The sequence below is a fragment of the Mucor velutinosus genome (assembly GCF_035048745.1).
Source record: "Mucor velutinosus strain NIH1002 chromosome Unknown tig00001542, whole genome shotgun sequence".
NCBI lineage: Eukaryota > Fungi > Mucoromycota > Mucoromycetes > Mucorales > Mucoraceae > Mucor > Mucor velutinosus.
This window is the reverse complement of record NW_027041924.1, coordinates 1,417,330-1,441,232: the sequence shown is the minus strand read 5'-3', so window position 1 is coordinate 1,441,232 and position 23,903 is coordinate 1,417,330. Positions and strand designations below refer to the sequence as shown.

The 23,903-nt window shown below is 38.7% G+C and overlaps 8 protein-coding genes across 8 annotated transcripts; 6 read left to right on the top strand and 2 right to left on the bottom strand.

Annotated features, from left to right (window-relative positions):
- Nucleotides 1–216: 216 nt before the first annotated feature.
- ATC70_005153 (uncharacterized protein) lies at nt 217–1,383 on the bottom strand (the record flags this gene model as incomplete). Its single annotated transcript, XM_064824450.1, has 1 exon — nt 217–1,383. The coding sequence occupies one exon, from the start codon at nt 1,381–1,383 to the stop codon at nt 217–219; it is 1,167 nt and encodes a 388-aa protein (XP_064677386.1).
- A 4,463-nt stretch (nt 1,384–5,846) lies between these two features.
- ATC70_005152 (uncharacterized protein) lies at nt 5,847–6,889 on the top strand (the record flags this gene model as incomplete). Its single annotated transcript, XM_064824449.1, has 2 exons — nt 5,847–6,342; nt 6,402–6,889. The coding sequence occupies 2 exons, from the start codon at nt 5,847–5,849 to the stop codon at nt 6,887–6,889; spliced, it is 984 nt and encodes a 327-aa protein (XP_064677385.1).
- A 777-nt stretch (nt 6,890–7,666) lies between these two features.
- On the top strand, nt 7,667–8,032 carry ATC70_005151 (uncharacterized protein; the record flags this gene model as incomplete). The annotated part of the gene is made up of 1 exon (XM_064824448.1): nt 7,667–8,032. One exon carries the CDS (start codon nt 7,667–7,669, stop codon nt 8,030–8,032), a length of 366 nt encoding a protein of 121 aa, XP_064677384.1.
- Nucleotides 8,033–8,271: 239 nt separating this feature from the next.
- Nucleotides 8,272–10,263, bottom strand: cut9_1 (anaphase-promoting complex subunit Cut9; the record flags this gene model as incomplete). Its single annotated transcript, XM_064824447.1, has 3 exons — nt 8,272–9,506; nt 9,562–9,955; nt 10,018–10,263. 3 exons carry the CDS (start codon nt 10,261–10,263, stop codon nt 8,272–8,274), a joined length of 1,875 nt encoding a protein of 624 aa, XP_064677383.1.
- A 2,589-nt stretch (nt 10,264–12,852) lies between these two features.
- CAT2_2 (Carnitine O-acetyltransferase mitochondrial) lies at nt 12,853–15,146 on the top strand (the record flags this gene model as incomplete). The annotated part of the gene is made up of 2 exons (XM_064824446.1): nt 12,853–13,020; nt 13,086–15,146. 2 exons carry the CDS (start codon nt 12,853–12,855, stop codon nt 15,144–15,146), a joined length of 2,229 nt encoding a protein of 742 aa, XP_064677382.1.
- Nucleotides 15,147–16,235: 1,089 nt separating this feature from the next.
- ATC70_005148 (uncharacterized protein) lies at nt 16,236–17,392 on the top strand (the record flags this gene model as incomplete). Its single annotated transcript, XM_064824445.1, has 3 exons — nt 16,236–16,294; nt 16,376–17,313; nt 17,367–17,392. 3 exons carry the CDS (start codon nt 16,236–16,238, stop codon nt 17,390–17,392), a joined length of 1,023 nt encoding a protein of 340 aa, XP_064677381.1.
- Nucleotides 17,393–19,373: 1,981 nt separating this feature from the next.
- Nucleotides 19,374–20,799, top strand: atp12 (ATP synthase mitochondrial F1 complex assembly factor 2; the record flags this gene model as incomplete). Its single annotated transcript, XM_064824444.1, has 2 exons — nt 19,374–19,736; nt 20,044–20,799. 2 exons carry the CDS (start codon nt 19,374–19,376, stop codon nt 20,797–20,799), a joined length of 1,119 nt encoding a protein of 372 aa, XP_064677380.1.
- Nucleotides 20,800–22,465: 1,666 nt separating this feature from the next.
- Nucleotides 22,466–23,578, top strand: ATC70_005146 (uncharacterized protein; the record flags this gene model as incomplete). Its single annotated transcript, XM_064824443.1, has 1 exon — nt 22,466–23,578. One exon carries the CDS (start codon nt 22,466–22,468, stop codon nt 23,576–23,578), a length of 1,113 nt encoding a protein of 370 aa, XP_064677379.1.
- Nucleotides 23,579–23,903: the final 325 nt, after the last annotated feature.

Sequence of the window (23,903 nt, the reverse complement as noted above, 5' to 3'; positions counted from 1 at the left end):
GCGATTGAATGTCCCAGATCATCATGCTTTGTGAAACACACACTGTCGATTCCTGGAAAGATGAAATGACCTTGGTATGAACGGAAAAAAAAAAGGAGAGAGAAAACTTGTCAAACAACAGATCTAGTAGACCTCTTTAGAAAAAATACAAGGCAAATTCAAGTGTATTTATTCATGTAAAAAAAAAAAAGAAGAAGAAGAAGAAAATGGCCACATTTATAACCACCAAGATTCCTTTTCTTGATCATGAATGAACAGTTCTTGCTCGTCATCTTCAGTTGAATCAAAGGTAATGTGTTCAAAGTCGTCTTCAATGCCACATAAGAGATCTTGCTCGACCATGTCTGACCAGCTTCCGCCACCATCTTCTTGACTGAATATGGCAGAGTCATAGCTTGCCTTATTAGCCTTGTGTTGTACAGTGTGAATATCTACAGGCGATGGCATGATCTCATCTTGTTCTGACTCTGACTCGTAATCGGATTCTTGTGGATCAATGGTCAAATCAGTCAATTCGCAGAACATGGCCTTCATCTCGCCAATGGATACTCGTTTGGCAGGATCGATTGCAAGTACCTTTTGCAAGAAATGCATGCATTCAATACTAAGATCAGGAAACAAGCGCCTCAACGACATGGGATCTGCCTTGTAATCAGCGAATGCCACATCCAAGTCAGTCGCTTCTTGCCATGGATTTCTGCCAAACAATAAAGCCAGCAACAAGATGCCCAAGGACCAGATATCAGAAGCTGCGGCGTCGTAAGGTGCGTCTTCTTGTTCCAGGTCAGATTCATCTCCAATGCTGCCAAAGTGCTCTGGACCCAGATACGTAGTTGAACCACATCCAAAGTCGAATGAGTATCGTTCCTTTGTTGCTAGTCCGAAATCTGCTACTTTGATATAGTCTTGCTTTTGTAAAAGAATGTTCTCCAACTTGATGTCGCGATGGTAGAGGTTATTTTGATGCATGTAGTCAATGGCTTCCAGGATTTGCAAGAAAATAACATGACAATTTACATCATAAGGATTCTGTACTACGTATTCGAATAAATCGCCTTGATCACACAACTCCATAATCATATAGACAAAATCAGGTTCCTGAATCACCTGATCGAGACCGAGTAAATGGGCATGGTGAAGGCTTTGTTGTATATCGATTTCCAATTGCTGCAATGCCAGTTGTGCTGGATCGAGGCCTTTTTTACAGAGGATTTTCACAGCGACGTATTCATTTGTTTCCAGTGATTGGCCCAAGAATAAACATCCATAGGAGCCACGACCCAGTTCTTCTACGAGTTGGTACTTGTTGTTGTCGATTAGTTTGTCAACCATACTTTCGGATACTTGATTCCAGATATCTTGCTGTTGTTGTTGTGAGGTCATTTTTAGAAAAAAAAAAAAAGTGGAGAGTTTAGCCGGGAGATAAGAGGATGGTGACGAAGCTGATCGATGAGGCTGTATGTTGGAGAGAAGAGGGGGCCAGTTGATTCTTTGTGTATATATCTGGCTGTTGGCGTATGATAAGGAGATATAATCAAATTGAGGGAAAAAAGGGGATATATAATTATGAAGTCTGTTCAATGCTGATGATGAAGTTTTCTTTATAGTTGCATACGATAATAGATGTTGATTGTTTAGAGGTTTGATACAATGTTCATTTTTGAGTGTGAGTGTTTGTGAGAGAGAGAGAGAAAAGGAATATACACAAGGGAGGTGAGGGAAGAGGTTTTTTTTTTTTATGATACAAAACTAAAGAGAAAAAAGAAGAGAGAGTAAAATAGACAAAGCCCACCTTTTTAATTGTGTGAAATTGTTCCCGCTGCTTCAGTTGCTGCTGCTATTTTGTGCACGCACATGAATCTGCAATATTTGGCAGTGTGTGCACATACAGAGGCTAGAAAAACACACACACACACACACACACACACACACACACACACATACATACATACACACGTGTCTTACAAATTGATTCATGTAACCTTAAATATTTGAAATTGGCTTTAAGCATGCTACCATATATTGGATGAATCCATCGTTCCATTTCTGTATAGACGCAACATTAATTGTCGAGCTCATTTCTTTATATAATAGACGAGACTCTGCTATTTATAAATCGACGATCAACCATCCTATCTGTAATCATTCTATCACACCAATACGAGTGCTTCTTGGCATCTATAAGAAATACGGATATAAGATCCCATCACATCAGGTAATAACAATACAATTAGGCATAGTAATGAGCAAAAATATCAACATTTAGTGACAAAAATGACTTGTATGCATGCGTACCCTTGAATGTACGGCACTCGAGAGAAGTTTAATCTAATTAAAATGGTTCATAAACGATCAGGAGACATGAAATTAAAGTTTCATTTTGGCAGGAGCAATGTCTCCCATGAGCGGATCGATTGCTTCTGTGAGTCAAAATGGTCTAGAAGTTGTACCATGTGTGGATGTGGAACTTCATTGATACATGTCTCTTTCTCATTGCAATACTATTTGACAGAGGAGCCTGTATATACAAGCCGGCCTCTACTACCATAAGCTATTGATTCACTTTAAAATTGTGATGTGGACCATCAGCTGATGCGATGTTAGCTTTGTATATGGATCAGATGTTTCGAGAAACGTTGTATGATGGAATTTTATGCGATTCATGGCTACTTTTGTTTGTATTGAAAAAGTACACACTACTCATTTATAGATAGAAACTGGTCATGATTCCAATATAATTTCCCACATCCAGGATTCATATCAGCAAGTGTTGTCTTGCAAACAGGCTTGGTGATCTTTACATTCATAAGCGTCATGACGTGATTTTCAGCGGTTCTCAACCTAGGTACTATCAATGCTGTGATGCTTTGATGAAATGCTATTAGTATCTAAAGCTCTATTTTGCGTTAAATCCCTTAAACATCACAAAAGACGACAATGATCCCAAGCTAAGCATCGTCTCAGTGTAAAATAGATGACTGAATTACATCATTATAGAATAACCAGAGATAAATCAGCATAAGAAAAACAAGGCATAAAAGAAAGAAAGGCCACATATTTGGAGAGCTTCGAGCCAGGTCAACCAATTCCAATGTTCGACCAGCTGTATGTTCATGCAATGTTATCAGCAACAACGGGTAGTAACAGGATTGCTTTCATAAGCGAGCTGTGGCAATGCTTTCACAACAACACCAGCAACGACACTTTGGGGAATATCTTCACTATATATACTGTAAATCATTCATATCCTTTCAAATTTTTAAAGAATTGTGTGTAACCAACGCTTGATAGCATTGATTTATAGGGAATTTTTACCGTAGCGATGCAAACGTGCAAACCTTTGACAACTAAGCATCCAATCCAGCATTTGATAGCATTGATCTATACGAGGGCTTGATTGTAGCAAAGCGAATATGCAAAGCCATAGTATCTAAGCAGCAAATTCGGTTTTTCATTTCCATTGTTAATAAGCTTGCCAACAACATAGCGCATCAATATTTGCATGAATCAGCTTTACCAAAATCAATATACCTCGTATTCAAATTAAAAATTGCTCTAGCTGCAGAACTGTCTTTCCAGTAAATTGCAGCTACCAAAGATGTGATTTATGCCGTTTAAATAAACTCTATAAAGCAATACATAACCAAATTTGACAGCTTTCAAGCCTTCATATCTTGACAGGTAGACCTTTCTGAGCCACTGGAGTGACACCAAACAACTGCTCTCGATGAGTACTTACTTCCTGAAACCTTTGCTCAACTTTTTGGGGACCAAAAAAAACATGGCCAAAAAAATCGACCAAAAAGCATGAGCGATACCTCATGGCTTTCATCGAAAATCAAACAATCGCATTTTTTTTACCTTGAAAATGAAGACTTTTACTATGGTATATATCACATCAAAATGTTTCTCTCGATCCAAAGCAGCCTCTGAAACTGCTTTTATGAGGTTTTCATATGCAAAATATAGTTATTTTCGCTAAAAAAAAACCTCATTTCATATTTTACTAAATTGCTCACTAACTTTAGTCAAAACACTTATTGCAGTTAGCATCACTGGAAGCGCCTTGAAAAGTACTTTAAGAATGTATTAGGAAGTGTAGGGTGATTAACACAGTTTATATAGTCGAATATCGCAGAATAGATTAAAGAAGTTGAAAAAGCACAGGATCTGTCCAATCTTGAACAGAAAAAAAAACAAACTGAGCTTGAATTAGTTTTGGCGGCGGCGGCGCTGCTGGCTGACCTAAATACCTTTCTGTTGATGACAATGGTGATTGCGATGTTGATTAAATGGGGATCTAAAAGGGCAATTTTTTTGGCGAAATACTTTTTTTTTAGGAGCCTTGCCTCATAGTGGTGTTTTTTTTCAATGGCAATATCTCAAAAAGCCGCTGTAGATCTGATAGAAGTCCTGTATTTATACATGGCCAACTCTATGTTATCACCTCCAGAGTAGCATCAGCGAAAGGATAACTCCCTCTCCAGACTCTGATATAGAGTGGGGGTTTTTTTTTTTTTTAAATATTAATTGATTGTTTAAAATCTACTTTATACCAGATTTTTATTATCTCTAATTTAAAATGTCTTTGGCAAGAGCCCACAGGGCGACGCCGATATTGAGCCTAGCGAGATAGATCGGTTAGTGCATCATATACCAATCAACGCCACCACTGCAAAACAACATGCCGCAAACATGGAAAAAAGCAATTAGCAGACATTCGCCTGGACCCCAGTTCCATTTTGATATCACCTAGAACAACATCCAACTCAAGTATGAAATTCATGACATGGACATGCTGACAGCGTTATCTAGTTCTATTTGAACAACGTATCATCTGGTATTAGGACACTAGGTAATTCGTGCTTTCAGTACCCTATTATCGTAGATATATCAAGCGTTCAAGGGACTTTGGCACCGTAATGCAACTCATAACCAATGCCCTACCAAAGCGCAAGTATTTGGATGGGAATAGTGGCTCAAACAGCATGGTAATTCAAATTAATTTAGTGTATAATCAAACCCAGGATGTACCAACGAGCAACCACTTGTTGCTGGACGTGTCTTAGGTACACTCCATCAATCAGGACTCTCCAAAGGATGGCATGCTTTGATTGATCCGACTATGAGTTACTTTGTAACTATATGGTATTGAAAAGGATGCTCCTGTTATGACGCAAAGAAAACAAACAAACAAACAGTGAGAGTTGTTTCTATTCTAAGCACGCCAAGAAAATATTCAAGTAGTCTATCTAATTAGCCTCATAGTGATTTACTGAGATAACCCCTACTTGGCCACATTTTTTCCCGAAATATATAGGATTGTGTTACACGATTGTATCAGGTTGCATACGATTTAAGCTACCATTGATAAAGCTGATCTCAATACGTGATGCGCATACGATACTTGATCTATGAATCCATCTTGATGGCTCGCAGACAGACCAAAATACCGTGCTATTACTGATTATAAAGTATATGCAAAAATAGCATTTTGGTGGTCCAGTCAAGCGGTGCTAAAAATCACTCAGTATTCATATACAAAACAATGAGTGAATGGCATCTTTATGCAGAATCATTATAAAAGGATAGCGTTGTTCATCTTGTTAACCAGAGCTGAGCAAACCAGCCACGAAATCCTTCCAATCTCGGTGCTAAGCAGCAAAATCTATGCAGGCTTGATATAGAAGCTTCGGCAAGAAACGTCCTAATTTGGACAATATTGACCGAAATGGTTAAATGGAGATGTGCATGTCAAAAATCATATAAAACCTCTTTGATCTGTCATTGTTTGAGGTTTTTCAATCTTTTCTTGACATCTCAAAGCACCAAATCAAACAACCACAATGAAATCAAATCAAGACTATACTAGTGTCTATCTTGAATCAATTGATACAGAACATGACTCTCGCAGTTCTTTGGAGCCAATCATCCCACCGACATCTGCAAAAATCAAACCTGCAAATTACTCTTCTGCAACTTCATCTTACTCGACAGAAGTAAATGCACAACAAATTGAATACAGCAATAGCCAAAAAGAGGACGGCAGAGAGGAGGAGGAGGAGGAGGAGGAGGTTAAACCAACAAGGATGGAGCGGTTCAAAGTGTTTCTCAGCTATGCAAGGCCAATGTTCATCATGCTCTTTTTCGATGTGGGGTTACCATTGGCTGTGTATTATATATTAAAAATCTGGCTCAGTGTCTTGATTGCCCTGATTTTGTCTGGTATCCCACCCTTATTGCGTGTCTTGTATGTGTTCTGGAAGAGAAGACATATTGATATCTTGGGTTGCATATTTGTGTTTTCTTTTATTCTATCTGCTGTTCTTTCGATCATTAGTGGTAAGTTGTCAGTATATATGGGAGCAGCGAATTGCGGTTTTATTGATACACTTTTATAGGCGATGTACGACTGACCTTATTGCGTGATTCCACTGTAACTGCTGTCATCAGTTTCATGTTCTTTGTCACCCTGATTCCTCTCAAAACAAGATGGTTTACAATTCGACCCATGATCTTTTTGTTCTCTCAACAAATGATGGCTGAACAACCACCCATAGAATGGGTAGACAAGCATGGTGAACATCACTCTGTGGAAAGAATGGAATTCTTGTGGCAAATTGTCCCGTTTTATCGTCGATACTGCTATATTTTGAATGTTCTTTGGGGTTTCGTGCTTATGGGTGAATTCCTGGCCAAGGTGATCATGATTGAAAGCTCCCTGGACATTGATCATATCATTTTGTATGGCAACATCATATTGATCAGTGTCATGGTTTCCATGACAACTGGTACTCTGATCACCTCTCGCTTTGTGAGAAAGAGATGTGTAGCAGATTGCAAGATATGGCTCAAGGAAAACAACTATGCCAGTATATTACCCCAATAAAACATTTCTAGAATACTTCAATTCATCAACCATCATGTGCATTTCAAATAAATTTATCTCGTGCAAATCCAATAAATTGAAGAAATGTCACTATTATGACCTAGACGTACATTGCAACCAAATGCGTTTGCTTTGCTCCTGCTGTGCTACCACAAAATTCACATTCAAAGGGACACTTTTTTTTTTGCAGAAAGAGTAGCTATTGCGTGCCCTCGTCCTCCCTAATTATTGTATATTACTTTAATCCTGACAATATGAGCTTTTCTTTTTCGCGAAATCCTAGGAGGCCTGTATATGTTTAATAGTCTCCTTGATCATGGTTCATGTAAACGCTAGCTTTGTATGTATATTTTGGTCACTTATACCATTGCTAATAAGATGAATTCACAATGGGGTCCAATTCCATTGCATAAGTAACTAATGATAGTAACCCAGCTTGGTCTTTGAATACCTACACAAATCGCCATCGAAGATTAGAGTTCATGTCGTACACGACAATCGCTCTTTTTGTGTGGCATTATGTGTTTGACGTGTTGGTTGCAACATACAGAAATATTCAGGGACAATCTAACATGATACGCTAGTATCATTGTGCATTCTTCCCCTAACTTCCGCCTCCCTCTTGCTACTTGCTTTTTCTCTTCTCGATATCCCTCCTCAATCTCCCTATGTTGAACTCTAAACCTCCATTCATCCGATGGAAGGTACTTTCATATAAATAGCGGTTCATATTTCGAAGAAATAATTCGTTTCATTACATTTATACACACACAAAAAATGAAGACTTTTACTGCCGGATTCCTTGCAATGTGGGCCATCATTAGCACATTATCAGTTCAAGTGCTGGCCGTTACTAGCTGCTCCTGTGATGGAGTTGCTGCACCTCTCTTGAACGACATGTGTGTTTGCGGATGTGAGCTCATTAAGAAGGCCTTTGCTACCTACTCTCAAGAATGCCCTGCTCAACAACTGGCGGATTTGGATGCTCAATTTGCCCTGTATTGCAAAGGTGTTGAAAATACCGAAGATTGTGAATACTTTAAGAAGCTCGATGGCAAGGTTACAGATCTCTACAAGCGGTGCAAGGATGACCTTGATTCTATCCATGACGATTGCGAAGAATGCAAGGGATGTAGCTTCTGATTTGATGTTGATATTGTATTAATAAACTCCACCTAAACAATATCTTTCGCAGTTACAAGTATCGAGCATAAATTAAAAGTTTATTGATTAATGGATTGGTCTTGTATAAACAGCATGGATGTTTGGAAGGAATGGGAGTAGGTCATAATGTTTTAAGAGTGGCTGAAGGCATAATTCAGGTCAGTACATGTTTCATAGTGGTTTGTAGATGGGGTTCATAGGTTAGATATACAGTATGCTTAGATCTCTCCGTCCATTACTATGCTATCATCTGAGGTGCTATTTGACATAGAGGCAATGTCTTCATCCGAGCCTAGTTTTCTCTTCAAACCGGGGGATTTCTCGCCATCGTCGTTGTCATTGCAACCTTGTTTCAGCTTCTCAATCGTAGCGTCCCTCTCTTGCAATGAGTTCTTCAAAGATGCTATGTATTCATATGCATATTGTAGCAAGAGCACCTTTGATAGTGGCTTAAGATCAGTTGACTCTTCTTCGGTAGCAGCTTCCGTCATGTCGTCGTCTTCACCTTTTTGCTGTTGTTGTTTATTGCTAGTGTTTTTCTCCAGTTCTTGCGCCTTCATAACACGAGACATGAGCGTTTTTTGGCGCTTCACATAGCCATCTTCTACTTCGCGACGTAATCTATCAAACCATTCCTTTAAAGAGTCGCGTCGCTTCTGTTCAGCAGCTTTGTGAGCCGTACGTCTTACTTCTAACCCACTTTTGATCTGCGTCGAGAATGCTATACCAAGAGCAGCACCTTTTCCTTCCATTAAGTTTTGATAATTGGATCGTGTCGCCAATATACGCTCAGCATCCTCCACAGAACTCACTCGGTTGTTGTGTGAAACAGAAGATGACGGCAGTAAAGCACTCGGAAGAGGCTTTAGGCCAGGGTTCAGCGTAGGACTAATCAAAAGCGGCTTTAATGCTCTGGGAGATGCGTGGACGGTGCTATTTGACTTTGACTGATCTGTGGAGGACGATTCTCGTCGTTGCTTTTTACTAGAGGGCCGTAACGATTTCTCTTTTGGTGTATTGCGAGCGGATTGACGAGGATTCAGTGCCAGTGGTGAGGGTGGCGGTACCTTCGACTTGGAAGAGCTCTTGGAAGACGGAGGAGTAATCATGGGAGACATAATACCATCATGATTGTTGGGCGCTGAGGTCAATATAGGCGACTGAAATATATGGTTATTGTTGCTACTAGAAGGCGCAGACGAAGAGGCAAAACTGGTCGGCGTGCTGCTATTGTTGCTTGAATAAAAGTTGAGGGCTTGATTGCTGGTAGCTCTACTGATATGATTGCTAGTAGAAGACGAAAATTGCAACTTTGAAGGTTGGGCACTGGATAGCTTCATATTCATCAAAGACGCAGGGGTTGCAGGTTCCATGTGAGGAGATTGTGAAGGGGAATTTGGCGTAGACATTTGTCCATTGTTATTATCCAACATGGCAGTAGAATGAATCAAGGCTGTTTCCGCCATTAGTGAATCAATGTCATAAAATGCTATTCAAATAATCTTTACCATGCTTGCTATATACACCAGAGGACGATGATGACGATGATGGCGATGATCCCGTATAATGTTGTCGTTGCGTCTTTTGTAATTCAGATAGTTTCTGTGTAATTAGTAACTTTGCTTGCTCAAGTTGTTCATATTGTTCGCATATCTGATTGGCAGATAGGTTCTCGAAGCCATCTTGTCTATTGGTTGTGTATTGCTGCTGCTGCTGCTGCTGCTGCTGTTCTTTGTAGATTGGCTTTTGGTGGTACCTGGTCTGATCCATTTGAGGCATAATTGCAGGAGATGATAATGGAGAAAAGTCCATATCATTTGCATTGTTGAATTTTTGATGATGCTGGTGGTAATTAAACGAAGGAGTCATAGCTGGCGAAATAAGAGGAGTCAACGTAGATGCCTTTTTATTTACACATACATTTAATAATACATACTTTTATCTTTTTTATTATTAGTATATACCTCTTGATATTGATGATTCATAAACTGACTGTTCGATGAATGATGTTCTGACTCAAATAGCAGATCAATGTCACCATGCAATTGCTGGTAAGCTTGCTGCTGCTGCTGTTGTTGTTGTTGCTGCTGTTGTTGAGGTTGTTGCTGTTGTGATTGCTGAGGTTTATTATACTGTTCCTGATCAGACAGGTTCCTCAACATGTCCATATCATTAATTGCATCAACCAATTGAAATGTTGATAGATCCATAATTTATAAATCAAAAAAGAGCAAAGCAAAAGGCATGTAATGGTTGAGAAATGAAAAGGGCTGAGTAGGAGAAATTTATTTAAATATATGAGCCTAATGTCATTTATTAGAGTACTCTTTTGCCATAATAAAAAAAAAAAACTAGATGATGATTTTTGTGTGTGTGTGTGTGTGTGTACGGGTAAAAGTCTACTGCAATCAAATCAATTTTCTTCTGGTCAAAACGTGGGCCACATTTCCTGCAATAACGGGCCATACAATGGTAGGACGGGAATGTCCATAAGTCACACATTGGAAGCATTTATTCAATAGCAGCATTGTTCACCCTAATTCACCAGGATTGATTGGCTTATCAGTTTTATACTACCGTACAGATATGATTGATTTTAACCAAAAACTGAGATATATGACATATCGCAGATAATAGTACTCTGCAGCGAAATGTGAAAACTATACAATATTTGAGTATCTGGGGAGATCGATGAGTCAACAAAGATGGTGGGTTTTACATTTGAAAACTTGTTTATGTTCATCTGATATATAAATATAAATACTAAATCTAATTTCCCGGAAGAAGCCCCATAGCTCTTGTAATTAATGAAATGCGTAATGACCGCATCTTGGCAACGCCGCTCATGGGAGACTCATTTGCCATTACAGCCCATCTCAGTAGATGATCAAGCAACAAACTTTGAAGGATCCTTGCCTGCGAGATTGGCTGGTCTATGGTTTTAACTTGATCTTGATTACCTAACATTTGACTACTTGGATTAGACTGAATTACACTGGATCAAATGTATCAGATCTTCAACATTTGATCTAGTGCTCTCGTCATTTTTTTCATTTTTAAAGGAACATTCGAGATCTGCAAGAAATTCTGAGTTACTGATATGATATACTTTTTTTTTCAACTATACGTCTGTGGTTGATATTGATCTGGCCAAATAAGGATATATACCCCTAATTGCCAAATATAGTAGTAGTATCTCTGGGCTGCAACACTAGTATCACATTTTTGAGTTAAAAATTATATTAGGGTATGCGTTCCTCCAGCTAAGGTACCTCTATGTGTATTAATTTGCAATATACCTCGATGTTGGCACAATAGTGTTGAGCTGTCTTCCCAACGAGAGGAATTGTATCGATTTTGACAGCTCAGCAGAATTGAAATGCAGCTAATGCTCTGATCAGCCAGCAGCAAGCCGCCACCAAAATTGATTTAGGCTCAGCTTGTTTTTTTTTTTTCTGTTCAAGATTGGATAAATTCTGTCTTTTCTCGACTTCTTTAATCTATTCTGCGATATTCGACTATATAAACTGTGTTAATCACCCTACGCTTCCTAATACATTCTTAAAGTACTTTTCAAGGCGCTCCCAATGGTGCTAACTGCAATAAGTGTTTTGACTAAAGTTAGTGAACAATTTAATAAAATTTGAAATGAGGTTTTTTTAGCGAAAATAACTATATTTTGCCTATGAAAACCTCATAAAAGCGGTTTCAGAGGTTGCTTTGGATCCAGAGAAACATTTTGATCCTATACATATCATTGCAAAAGCCTTCATTTTCAAGATAAAAAATGCGATTGTTTGATTTTCGATGAAAGCCATGAGGTATCCCTCATGCTTTTTGGTCGATTTTTGGCCATGTTTTTTTTGGTCCCCAAAAAGTTGAGCAAAGGTGTCAGAAAGCAACTGCCAGATGAGAGCAACTGTTTGGTCCTACTCTGACAACCGAATACGGCTTTGAACACGAGAAAACACGATTCATATATATTCGAATTTTGCTGTGTTTTGCATATTTTTGAGCAGTGTGAGACAATGATGCTATATCATTTGCATATATATGGTTTGCTCCCACCGACGCAAACGTGTGGAATCGTAAAAGAGCCAATTAAATACCTACTGATTGTTTATATACAACTTCCATCAATAGTGAAAGGTCAAAGCGTATCACTACAGTATATTCGTAAGACCTTTTTAGTAATGCAGAACTCAGTAAAAGCTCTGATATAGAATGATAATTATTACTGAATTCAGAATTGATTTGAAACTATAGAGGTGGATCTGATAATGCCCTTCGCTTGTGGGCTCTAGGTCATGTATACTGTATTAAGCAACCCTATAATACATATGAGAAGTTTTGGTAATGTAGATGCGAACCAAAAGTTTGCATTTTTGCGTTGGGTATGTGAGCTTGGTTTGATTCAGCATATAATGGCATGATCATTTTTCAGGTGAGCACCACAATCAATCATCGAATAATCAGTGATAGATTCCTTAACTACCAATGTTAATAAGGTCATGTTGCTGTTCTCAGCTCAACAGACCATCCAAATAATCAGTGTGTTCACAATTCTTTGTAAAAGCTACCAAGAAGTCTTCTTTTTGAACTATGTGCAACCTGCTGCCCTTTCTAGAAATGGAATCAACATTGCTTATCATTTGCCAATCAACAGAGGTGTCTCTAGTTGCATTGCATCAAATCATATCTTACGTGCATCTGTTTCTGTCAGGCAATACAATATGCAAATCTTTTTTTTTCGGAAATAAGCTTCCGCCATCTCTTTTCTTTTTGTCGACAATTATTTCATGAAATTTGGAGCTCATTTTCAAGAAGCCATATCTCCAGAATGGCATTCGTACTATCTTGACTACGATTTGTTGAAACAGAAATTGAGAAAAGCCGAGACTGATGGAGCATTCACTGAACGAGATGAAACCGAATTCGTTGAGCTGTTGGATGGTAATTTAGAAAAGGTAAGAAGAAAAATAACCCATCAAGATGATGTTTCGAATAGCTCATCAATTTGGCGCGCAAAAAGGTCAATGCTTTTCACAAAGCACAAATGAACCGAATCCAAAATGAAATCGATTTTTGTACAACATCAATCTCGGGCCAATTAGTCCCAGCAAGTCAAGACCATAGTAGCACAATTGAACTCGCATCTTTGCAGGAGAAGATCAACAGCATTGCTGACGATGTGAATCGTTTAGAAAAGTTCACTCGCTTCAACTACACTGGGTTTCTCAAAATTGTAAAGAAACACGATCGTCATACAAATTACATCCTTAGACCCATGTTTATGGTGCGATTGAATCAATGTCCATTTTGGAAGAAGGAAGAGGATAACAACGCTTTGCTGATTAAGCTCTCATCCCTGTTTAGTCAAGTGCGTAATGGTGGAGGCGATGGAGCCATGTCGTTTCAGCAACCTCTTTCTGCAAGTTTGATCAAGGAGCCAGAGTTTGGATTAGACACCCGTCGGACTGTCATCAAGCGGTTTTTTGTCCACACCGATGATGTGTTGGAATTAAAGACATCTGTATTGAGACATTTGCCTGTATTGGTGTATCGTAGCAGAGACAACAGCAGCCAAGAAGACATTGACCCTCCCATCTCAACACTGTATTTGGATAATGCTGAAATGGACTCTTATTGCTCTCGAGTGGAGTCTGCCCCTCATTCCCAAATCATACGGTTGCGATGGTATGGTTCCGCCAAGGGAAACCGCTACATCTCTGTGGAGAGACGTACACTGGAAGACGAGAATCTAGGCGATCTCAAGGACAAGTTTACTATCAAAGACAAGTACGTTGATGGTTTCTTACAAGGTGATGAAACATTCCTGCAGAAAAACATCAAAAAGATGGAAATGAATGGTAGATCCAAGGAGGATATCGACAAATTTGCAGATCTGGTGCAGCAGGTTCAAAAGACCATAATGGAGAAACACATGAAGCCCATCTTAAGAACGTATTACAAGCGTACCGCATTCCAGATTCCCGGAGATACAGCTGTGAGAATGGCATTGGACACTGATCTCTGTTTTTTGCGTGAAGATTCTGGTTTGTTTCTCAACGAACCCGTTGTCCGTAGACCCAAAGGCAACTGGAGACGCCCCGATGCTGATATCAACTTTCCCTTCAACAGCCTCAAGAAAGACATTGAGGTGAATAGATATCCATACGCAACATTTGAGATCAAACTGGATTTAGCACCTGGTGAAGAAGAGCCAAAATGGATCACTAATTTGCAAGACAACGGCCTTTTGGAGGAAGCCTATCAATTCTCCAAGTTTGTGCATGGTATGGCTATTATGTTTGAAAATCGTGTCCCACTATTGCCCTATTGGCTTGCACAAATCGACGATGATCGCAAACTACTGCCCACGCTGCCGTCCCAGGCGCCTTCAGTTTCTGTCAAAAAGCCCACAAAAGCACAGCAACAACAGCAACAACAGCAACAAAACCAGCCACCACATGTCAGCGAAGAGACGTCGCTTTTATCTAATCAACAGCAAGCATCCAATTATCTGAATGTTCCATCCACTAGCTCGACCGCAGCATCACTTGTATCAGAAGAGGGCGAGTCTTTGGCATCACGAAGCGATGGGAACATTTGGCAAAGAATTGCGCAGTTTCCAGATCAACTTGGCCGCATGCTGAGTGGTGATCGTGGTGATGATAATCAACAAGAGCAGGGAGAACAAACGTTTGTATTACCACCAGGCGTTAAAATCCCCAAGAAAGTAGTTACACCCATCAAGGTTGAGCCCAAGGTGTTTTTCGCAAACGAACGCACCTATTTCTCATGGATGAAATTTGGTACAATGTTATCCACATTCTCATTGGCGTTATTCAACACGGGCGATGCAGTTGGTAAATTGAGTGGCGTCCTGTATACCTTGATTGCTCTTTCTACGCTGATTTACGGTGTTGGGCTGTATTACAGAAGAAGAGAGTTAATTAGGGCTAGATTAGCAGGCCCCTATGATGAGATGATTGGTCCAACTGTTATTTGTTTTACACTCATGGCTGCTGTAGGTATCAATGCCTATCTTAAATTTACCATACCTGCTCCTGGTTTACTCTATCTCTACTAATAAATGTAAATAAACACTCAGGGTCCATAAATACGTTGAGTAGAATGTTGGATAGTGTGCATTAAAATAGAAGCCTTTGTACAGATGCATCTATTCATAAATTAAATTTACCTTGTGTGCATTACGTTTACATTATCAGCCTTTATCACTATTGCTCACTCGAGCCCAAATGGTATCACGCCATCTCGCAGCAATGTATTGACAGCAAGGCATGTCTGCAATGTCAGGCGAAATGTCAGTGTTAATTGCTTCTGGCAAAGTTAAAGAAAGATGCATTTGCCATCGAGTATAGCATCAAATGCAAACATAAGACTAATGCATTGGTAATTCACTCGATAATTAGTACTGCACTGCATGAAATCCCGATATGAAACGATCCATTACGACAAGATGGATAAAAAAAAAAAAACGTATACGTACACAAACAAACTTATGCACTCCTTATATTAATATAAAACTTACTTTGGGTTGTCTCTTTGACTTTGTAGCAAGGATTGGAGTCGCTATTTGAGACATTTTTCTTCATGCAAGTGTATCATGGACCTTGGTAGTGCTTCTGTCAATGACAGGGCAGATGTCGACATCGGGATGTCAAATGCAGACTGGATGTGAAGCCTCCAACCCAGGGCAGGGCAAATGTTTATGAATAATTAATTTTTTCGTATACAATTGACATGTCTCCGCTTCTAAAAGTTGGCTTTTTTTTTTTACATACAGAACAATTGTAACAATAATTTATGTTCGACATCAACAGGGAGACAATGATGTTGAACATTTGAGTGATAGATAGAAAGAAAGGGAACAAAAAGAGGGGCACAAAAAAAGCGCAATGCCTGGATCAGCTAGGTTATATTTTGTGTATCACCACCAGCCCTTTTGACTACACTGTAATGCATAGTACAGATGGTTGTTGTTGTTTATCCAAGTAGCATTTCGTATGTTGAAATTTTTTTTTTTTTCAATGCCTTGTTTTTTCACAAGTCCCAAATTTTTTTCCGTATATAATACAATCAAACAAGCCATCATCTCTTTCTCTCCTCTCCTCCTGTACTCTCTCACCCTTTCTCTTCATCTCTGAAACCAATGAAAATGGAATCAAGTCAAGTATTCAATATGAATTCATTCATGTATACCCAAGATATGATGAGGTAAATTTTTGTAACATCTGACATGATTTATTGCTCTCCTGTCTTGATTCTTAACAAATGATCATCCATACGCATTCATAGCCATTCCACTCTTTTGTCTTCTTCGAATGCTTGCTCTTCATTATTCAATCAAACCGTCTCTCCAAAGGAATATCAAAAGAGAAAGATTAACCATCAGCAAAAGAAGTCAATGCCTTCTTCCTCCCCCTCGCTATCCTCACAAAAGCCAAGAAAAGTAGCAAAGTCCAAAAAGATCATCTTGGGTAAGCCATGCAATGGTAAGCACAAGATGAATCTTCAAGAGCTCAAGGCATTGAGTCGACAAATCAGACCTTATTCAGCTGCTGCTGCCACATTTACTTGTACCACTACCACTACTACTCCTGCTACTAGTGCTCCCTTATCACGACTGAACACCCACATCCGCAGTGAAAAAGATAGAGAGGAGGAGAGCGCAAAGGACATTGCACTACTGGGTAGAAGTCTTAGAGAGAGACTCTTCAAAGCAAAGTCGAAAATGATGGATAATCTTAAAAATTCAGAGGAGCCAGAGGATATCTTAATCTACAATAACCTTATCAAGTCTACTCTTCCTTCGCTTGTGGAAAACAGTAATAACAGCAACGCAAACAGTGATGATGATGAGGATGACTGTAGTAGTGTTAGTACCTTGTCCTCCATCCAACTGCGATTAGTGACTGATGCATCTGGCCGTGTTTCCGTTGTTTCCGATGATTTCTCATCTACTACCTCTTCCCTGTACGATGAAGGTTACAATAATGATAATTACCACCTCTTTGGACATGGTAGTACCTGTACTTCAATCGCGCCTTTATATACCCTCTCCTCCATGATGGATATGGACATGTATCTCCAACAACCTTCTTGGTATCAAAGCTGCCTCTCTGACATAAACAATGATGTGACCGAGGACCAAATCAACTCTTGGTTACAACGTGGTGGTCATGATGATAGCATCAACAGCCCAATCACAATGGCAACAGATCAAGAGCTTGCAGGTAAAGCAGCTTTGTTTATTACATGTTCCATCTACTGATCCTCCATTTATTAGATTTGTTAGAGTTCGACGCTATGTAAAATTGCCCATCTCTAGATAACACACCTGGAAACAAAGAAGCGTAGCATATAACACTAAATTATATAACATCCTCACACAAACACAAACACAATGCAACACAAAGCAACATACAAAAAAGAAAAAGCGTGAAAAAAAAATTGCAAAATACATCAAAAATATACATACTATACATACAATTCCCCATCCCCTTTCCCCTTATCTCTACATATATACACAGCTCCATTCATACATATAACATATTTATAAAACTCTTTAGTTTTACCCTGAAAAAATTAACATACGCTTTTTGAACCTTCTTTTTTTTTTTCTCAAAGCACAAATAAATCTAATATTCATTCTTCCATAAAAAGTAATATTTCAAGTTACATCAAGATTTCATTTGTCATGTTGCGGCCTTTTGTGATTATGTTGATATCATTCAATAATTTCCACATCAATCAGGGCATTGTATCCCTAATCGTGATGCCCATGGCCTGATTCCATGAGTAACATCTCGGCCCTGAAGCTTGTGTATATTAATTATAGGAGCACTCTAATTATTATCGTTATGATATTGGATATCGTCATCAAATAAATAGCAAGGAGAAAAAAATACACTGCATTTCTGAAGATGGTCAAAGAGTTTAGCAATGTGCATCAAAGCAACATTACCGAGATGATGGGCCGTTACTATCGTGCCCTGAATGATCTACAGGGCTAATTTAGCTCTACATACAAAAATGTCTGCTTTAACGCAAAATCGCGAAAAGCAGTGCAATTTTCCTCTCATTTCTACAACACCCCAATGGTTTAGTCTGCATTGAAGCATATTTTGCCTGATTATTATCTTTGTTAGTGCGTTGCCCTGAAAGATAATCAAGCAGCTTTGACAGATCAGAAAATGCCTGAGTTTGAAAATATTTATAACACCGATGTATCTTGCATTATAAAACGATCGACTTCAAGCACATATACCAACATTGCGTCTATTTGACAAAGATACAATCGTTAGAGCCTCAAATTTATCATACATTTGCTCTTGATAAACAGTGGTTTTTTTTATAAGTTAAAAGTGTACTTAAAATGACTGACTTTGACCCGAATTGACATGCTTCAACAATCATGCGTCACTTTAGGCAAGAGCGAGCACACGAGGCATTCAGCATAATACATTTAAACTTGCATGATTGTCTTTCTATACCATCTGAATGGGCAGTTTAGAAAAGAGACATGAATTTGTAAAAGGAAAGAAAGTATTTTTCCCTCAATATAGACAGTGGAAGATCTCTAGGTACAAGAGCGATTCAGGAACAAACATATTGCCAGACAGCATCCCAATCAAAGACACAAGCTGTAGCAATTGAATGCTCCAAATAAACATGAGTCACTTTAAAGAAAAATACTTTGTCGAGGCTTTTTTAAGGACATGACTCTAATGTGTATCATTTGGTATTCAGGCATGCAAAAGGCACTGATACGCAGTTCTTTCATTGAGGCTTGTGTCAATGATGAAAGCTAGTTTAGTGAGATCTGCATGAAATGAAGACAAAAGAGAACAATGGGACAATGCAACCTATTGTTTGATTTCTTTGATTATGAGATAGGGCCTTTTCTCTTTATTTTTCTTTACATGCCATATCTGTATAAATATACAGTTTATTTTTGGTCAGTTGCTGGTTTCGTATTGGATTATAAAACTTTTGTCAGCAGCAAATACTTGGAAAGATCTGAGCAATTGAATCATAGGTTTATGAAAATTGCTTCTCGAGAGGCACCTCATTACAGCGCCATGTCTAAAAAGAAGTTTTAATAAATGACATGCGTACAATTCTTGCAAGAACATCTCCTGGTAAAAGCAGAAAGAGCAAGCCATCTGGGTGGTGGAAGCGCTCTGTGAAATACCAGTACAAATAAAAAATATTTTTTTCTGGGCCATTTTCTTATTTCTTTCAAGTTTATTGTACTTTCCTTTTTTCTTTTTCTTTTTTCTTTCATTTTGCAATGCGTACAATTCGAGGGTTACAGATAACATCGCTTGTTGTCCTGTCTCCTGTACTGCTCATTATGATTTCACTCATTTCTATGCTTGTGATATCCATTTATTCACATGTAAATAGTTGGCTCTTTCAAACTGCTGCAACAACAACAACGACAGCTATAATTCCTCATGTATTACAACAACAACAACAACAACAACAATTGCTTGCAATTAGAAATGTATCGTCAGATATTTCAATTCCATATCAACGCAATCTCAACACGAACAAACAATTCAAAAAAATTCGACTGTTTTCTCGATTACGGCAATCACCAATGACATGGACCATTTTATCAATCGCATATGCAGTTTATATTATATTGAAGGTATTACAAATATATTTAGCTTTTATTTTCATTGTAGAAGGGAGATTCCAAAGGAGATTTGTATACAACAATATATGATTTCTAATGAATCCCTTTTATTTGTCGCTCCCCTTGATTCGCCCATGCATCCGTTGTCTGTACTATCGAATGAGCCAAAAAAAAAAAATCTTTTTGGCTTTAGACTTTGTTGTTTGCTGGGGTGGGGGTGGGGCAGGAGGGCGACGTTTTGTGTGGTGGAAGATCAATTCAAGCGGCGGATTATTATTTAGCGAAAAAGATTTTAATACAATTAACCCTAATTTTGTAGAAAAAGAGAAATACGATCAAGCAAAAGGATGTCCCAGACTCGAACAGCTCACCACAACTGATTGAACCTGCAAAACCGCTGAAGAAAAGATCGTCCAAAAGACGAAAGACCAAAAAAGTAACATCTGCAATCAATGAACCAAGACACAGGCCCCGATCCATTCAAGTAGCATCTTCTCCTTCGACACCACCAGCAACAGCGACTATTGTAAATAAATCAGCGGCAGAAGAGAAGCAAGAAGCCGAAGTTGGCCATTGGATAAGCGTTTCTAGTGCAAAGAAGAATCAACCAAAGAAAAAAGAATCAAATGTAAATACTGACCCTGCAACTACTACCCACTTTTTTCCTTCTCCAACATTCTCTTGTACATCATCCACCAACGAAAATGTCAAATCTGTACAACAGCCATTGAACTTGTATTCTCTTGAGCCTACACCTGTCCATAGTGAGGATGAAGGCGATGGATTGATAGCAAAAGAGACAGCAAAGAAGAATTGGTACTCTCCGTTTTCAACAGGCTTAGATTTGGACATCATACCTAAACGAAATCAAGCTGACCCTCTATGCCTATACAAAGTCGATTTCAATTACAATACTAACATACCCAACAAACGACCTTTCCGTTCCTTTATTTCAAGCTTTCGACCTCCATTGTCCAAGATAGAATTGCTCGAAAACCATCCATTCATTCCCTCTGCAAATACTAAAAACCATCGCAATGCTTTTGGCCCCATTGGTCATAAAGTGTCTGCTTGATCATCATCCACTCCCTCCATCCTTTTTTTTTACATTTTTCTTTTTGTTTATCAAGTGAAGGTCAATAAAAAAAAGAAGCATATCACTTGTCAAAATAACATTTTAATTTTAGAAATTGGGTAATTTTCAGATGCACAATTTAACAATTTACATTTAAGGAATAGCATTAATATACGGTTGCAAATCATTTGAAAATCACATCAATTGATTTATTTATATCGATATCAAATCTGTTTATCATTGTTGCATGCATAGTGTGATTGCTACTTGCATTCGACGACAATGACCCCATAAACTGTTGCGGCAACTGCTTAGATTTTGCTTGAATTGATCATTTGCCACACTAAGCGATAGCGCAAACCTTAAAAACCATTTAATTAAAACTCTCATCTGACAATATACACCATATTAGTGTGCCTCTGATAATTGCTGTATCACGCCAATGCATGAACCATCACTTGAAAGAGCGCAGCTCTGCTTCCAATGCCCAACGATTCGTTTCATACAACGGATTGATGCTGTTATGAGCTGCCATCTTTAGCATTTAAAAATTGCATTAATGTAATCTTGATCCCATTGCAAACGTATACATTTGCTTGGCTTGTGCTATTGTTATACTGGCTTACCCACTCATCCTATGATACTTTTTCAAGTCAAACAAATTGGCTAATAAATATATACAATTGATTTCGACGATATATAATACTTCTGACAGAAGTTGCTAGCCTCAAAAAAAAAAAAACTGTTATGCGTTTAAGCAATCATTTGTCTATAGAAGCTAATGTGGCTAATGAGGTTGTCCTATTCAGCTTTGTGAATGTTGCATTAGGAATGTTATACAATGTATTCGAAATTGTTAGTATTCATACAGAAGAACAATGGCGATTTAGAAACAAATGCTTCTAGTTTAAGCATTGAACTTGAGGCGTCATCGTTACTCAAGTTTATTTTTATTGATTGAAAGTGGTTTTCCGCTGGAATCGCTTGTCCTTTTGATACAAGACGCTCCATAAACAGGATTCTTGTATCTATTTGAATAGTTTGCGCACAGTGTCACTTCTTTTACATGTATCAACCAGAGTCTACGTAGTCTACGGAGAGCCGAGATTTGATACAGCCGAAAATGATGTGCTACATGTGATGTATCTGGTGTACCGTTTTTTCATCAATGTCCAATCATTCCATACTACTTACCAAATGCTATTATAATCACAAAGAACGTGATATGCTAGCAATGAGTGATGTGGAGATCATTTATCATTGAAATGAGGCGCAGTGATTGCACAGCCTCACATGCACATCTCGAGTGATTTGCAAAAACGATGCAAAATCACTGCAATAAACACATTAAGAAGCGAACTTGAATACTCTGTCTTTTTGTTTGAGAAACAGACATCTGTTGAGGCAGTTGATCCCATAGACATACCTACCAAGTGATACCTTCAAAGGCATTTACAAATACACTTCAAATCATAGTTCCGTTTGGTGCGAGGGTGATCTACATACATTCTCAATGTGGACACTTTTTGTACCATGTCCAACCTCAACCTTATATGCCATTGTCAAACCTCTGAACAACTCTAAATAGATCGATAGTTCCGTCTCTTTTCCTGTAATTTTCTCTTTCTCTTTCTCTTTCTCTTTCTCTCTCGTTTCTAAAGTGGTAATGTCTCACCAGCTGCCTGATGAAAAGTGCTTTCAAAACCTCCCTCAAGAGGAGGTTAATGAACTCGTTGAACTGCAATCAAGGTTTAACGGTGCCTATGACTCCAGGGAATATGAGACTCTGGTAAATACCTTGGTAAACGCATCACTGGCAATACTTGATGGTACCATATCCAGCACAATTGATGTCCGTAGGGCTCTCCTGCCGATTAAAGAAGACTGCCTCATCATCTACTTGGATCGAGAACTACCGCATTGGAAGCATCATATGGAGAATACACTCAAGCACAATGTTCTCAATCTGTTGAGGATGTTTTTGCGGAAATGTCGATTGGATCTATCAGTATTCTTTCTCATTGACAATACCATAAAGAATCCTGATATCACCACAGCTTACCACGACTTTGTAGCACACTTTTACCTCAAGAGCCACAAAGGGTGCCGTGTATACAACGTTTTTTACGACAAGAAATGCAGACCGTTGAAGGAGGCCAGCGAGTCGACAGCTTCAACAACGACCATCATCCCAACCTCCATTGTCCCAAAAAGAAGAGTGGTGAGTCATATCGAAAATGAGCTCAAGAGGATGAGGAGCTTCTCTGATTTCATACAATCCAGAAAGAGAATGCGGATTTATCAAGCAAGTAGTAGCCACAACATGTTCATTATCACAACAGAAGAGCTCAAGATTTGTGTGCCGCCATTGGATTCCATCATGAGAGGACTGGGAGGCATCGTCAGCGTGGACTACAGAATTAATGTGTTTCTGGCAACTTATCTGGGTACTCTGTCCGCATTTATACCCACATTTCAAGACTTTGAAATGGCACAAAAGGAGGGGATGTTTGAATCGGATATGCGGTATGGCGACTTTAAGAACTTTTGCACATCGTCGTTTGTGCATGTGGAAGACTATGATGAATATCTCTTTAACTTTGTGGTGAGTGCCAACGAGTATTTCTACCAGTATTTCAACGCGTTTTGGAGGGATTTGACAAACAAGCTGATGTTTGAACCTGTTTCGTTTTACTTGACATGTATGGCCACAGTCTTTTCGCTACTTTCGCTGATTCAAGTGCTGCAGAACGCAAAGATCATACCTCCGTTATACTAATTTTTTTGATAAAATAAAGCATTAAAATTATCCAAATAAGGGGCCATGTCAAAAAAATGACATTTAGTTGCTATGGATTTCCTAAATATCTTCAGTGTGGAAACAGGCTTTTTTTTTTACCGCATAATGTAAACAAATGCACCACTTGTTTCAAACCTTTGATGCTTTTGTATGAAATAAGCAGACGAAGGCCATGCCATTGCGGAGCGATACATTACCTAATCATCGCTATCGACTGAATCTTTGTCGTGACCGTGTGTCTTTGATCAATCCGAGGCTATACAAACAAGAGGCATTTCTAAATCACATGGCACCTTTTTCTTTC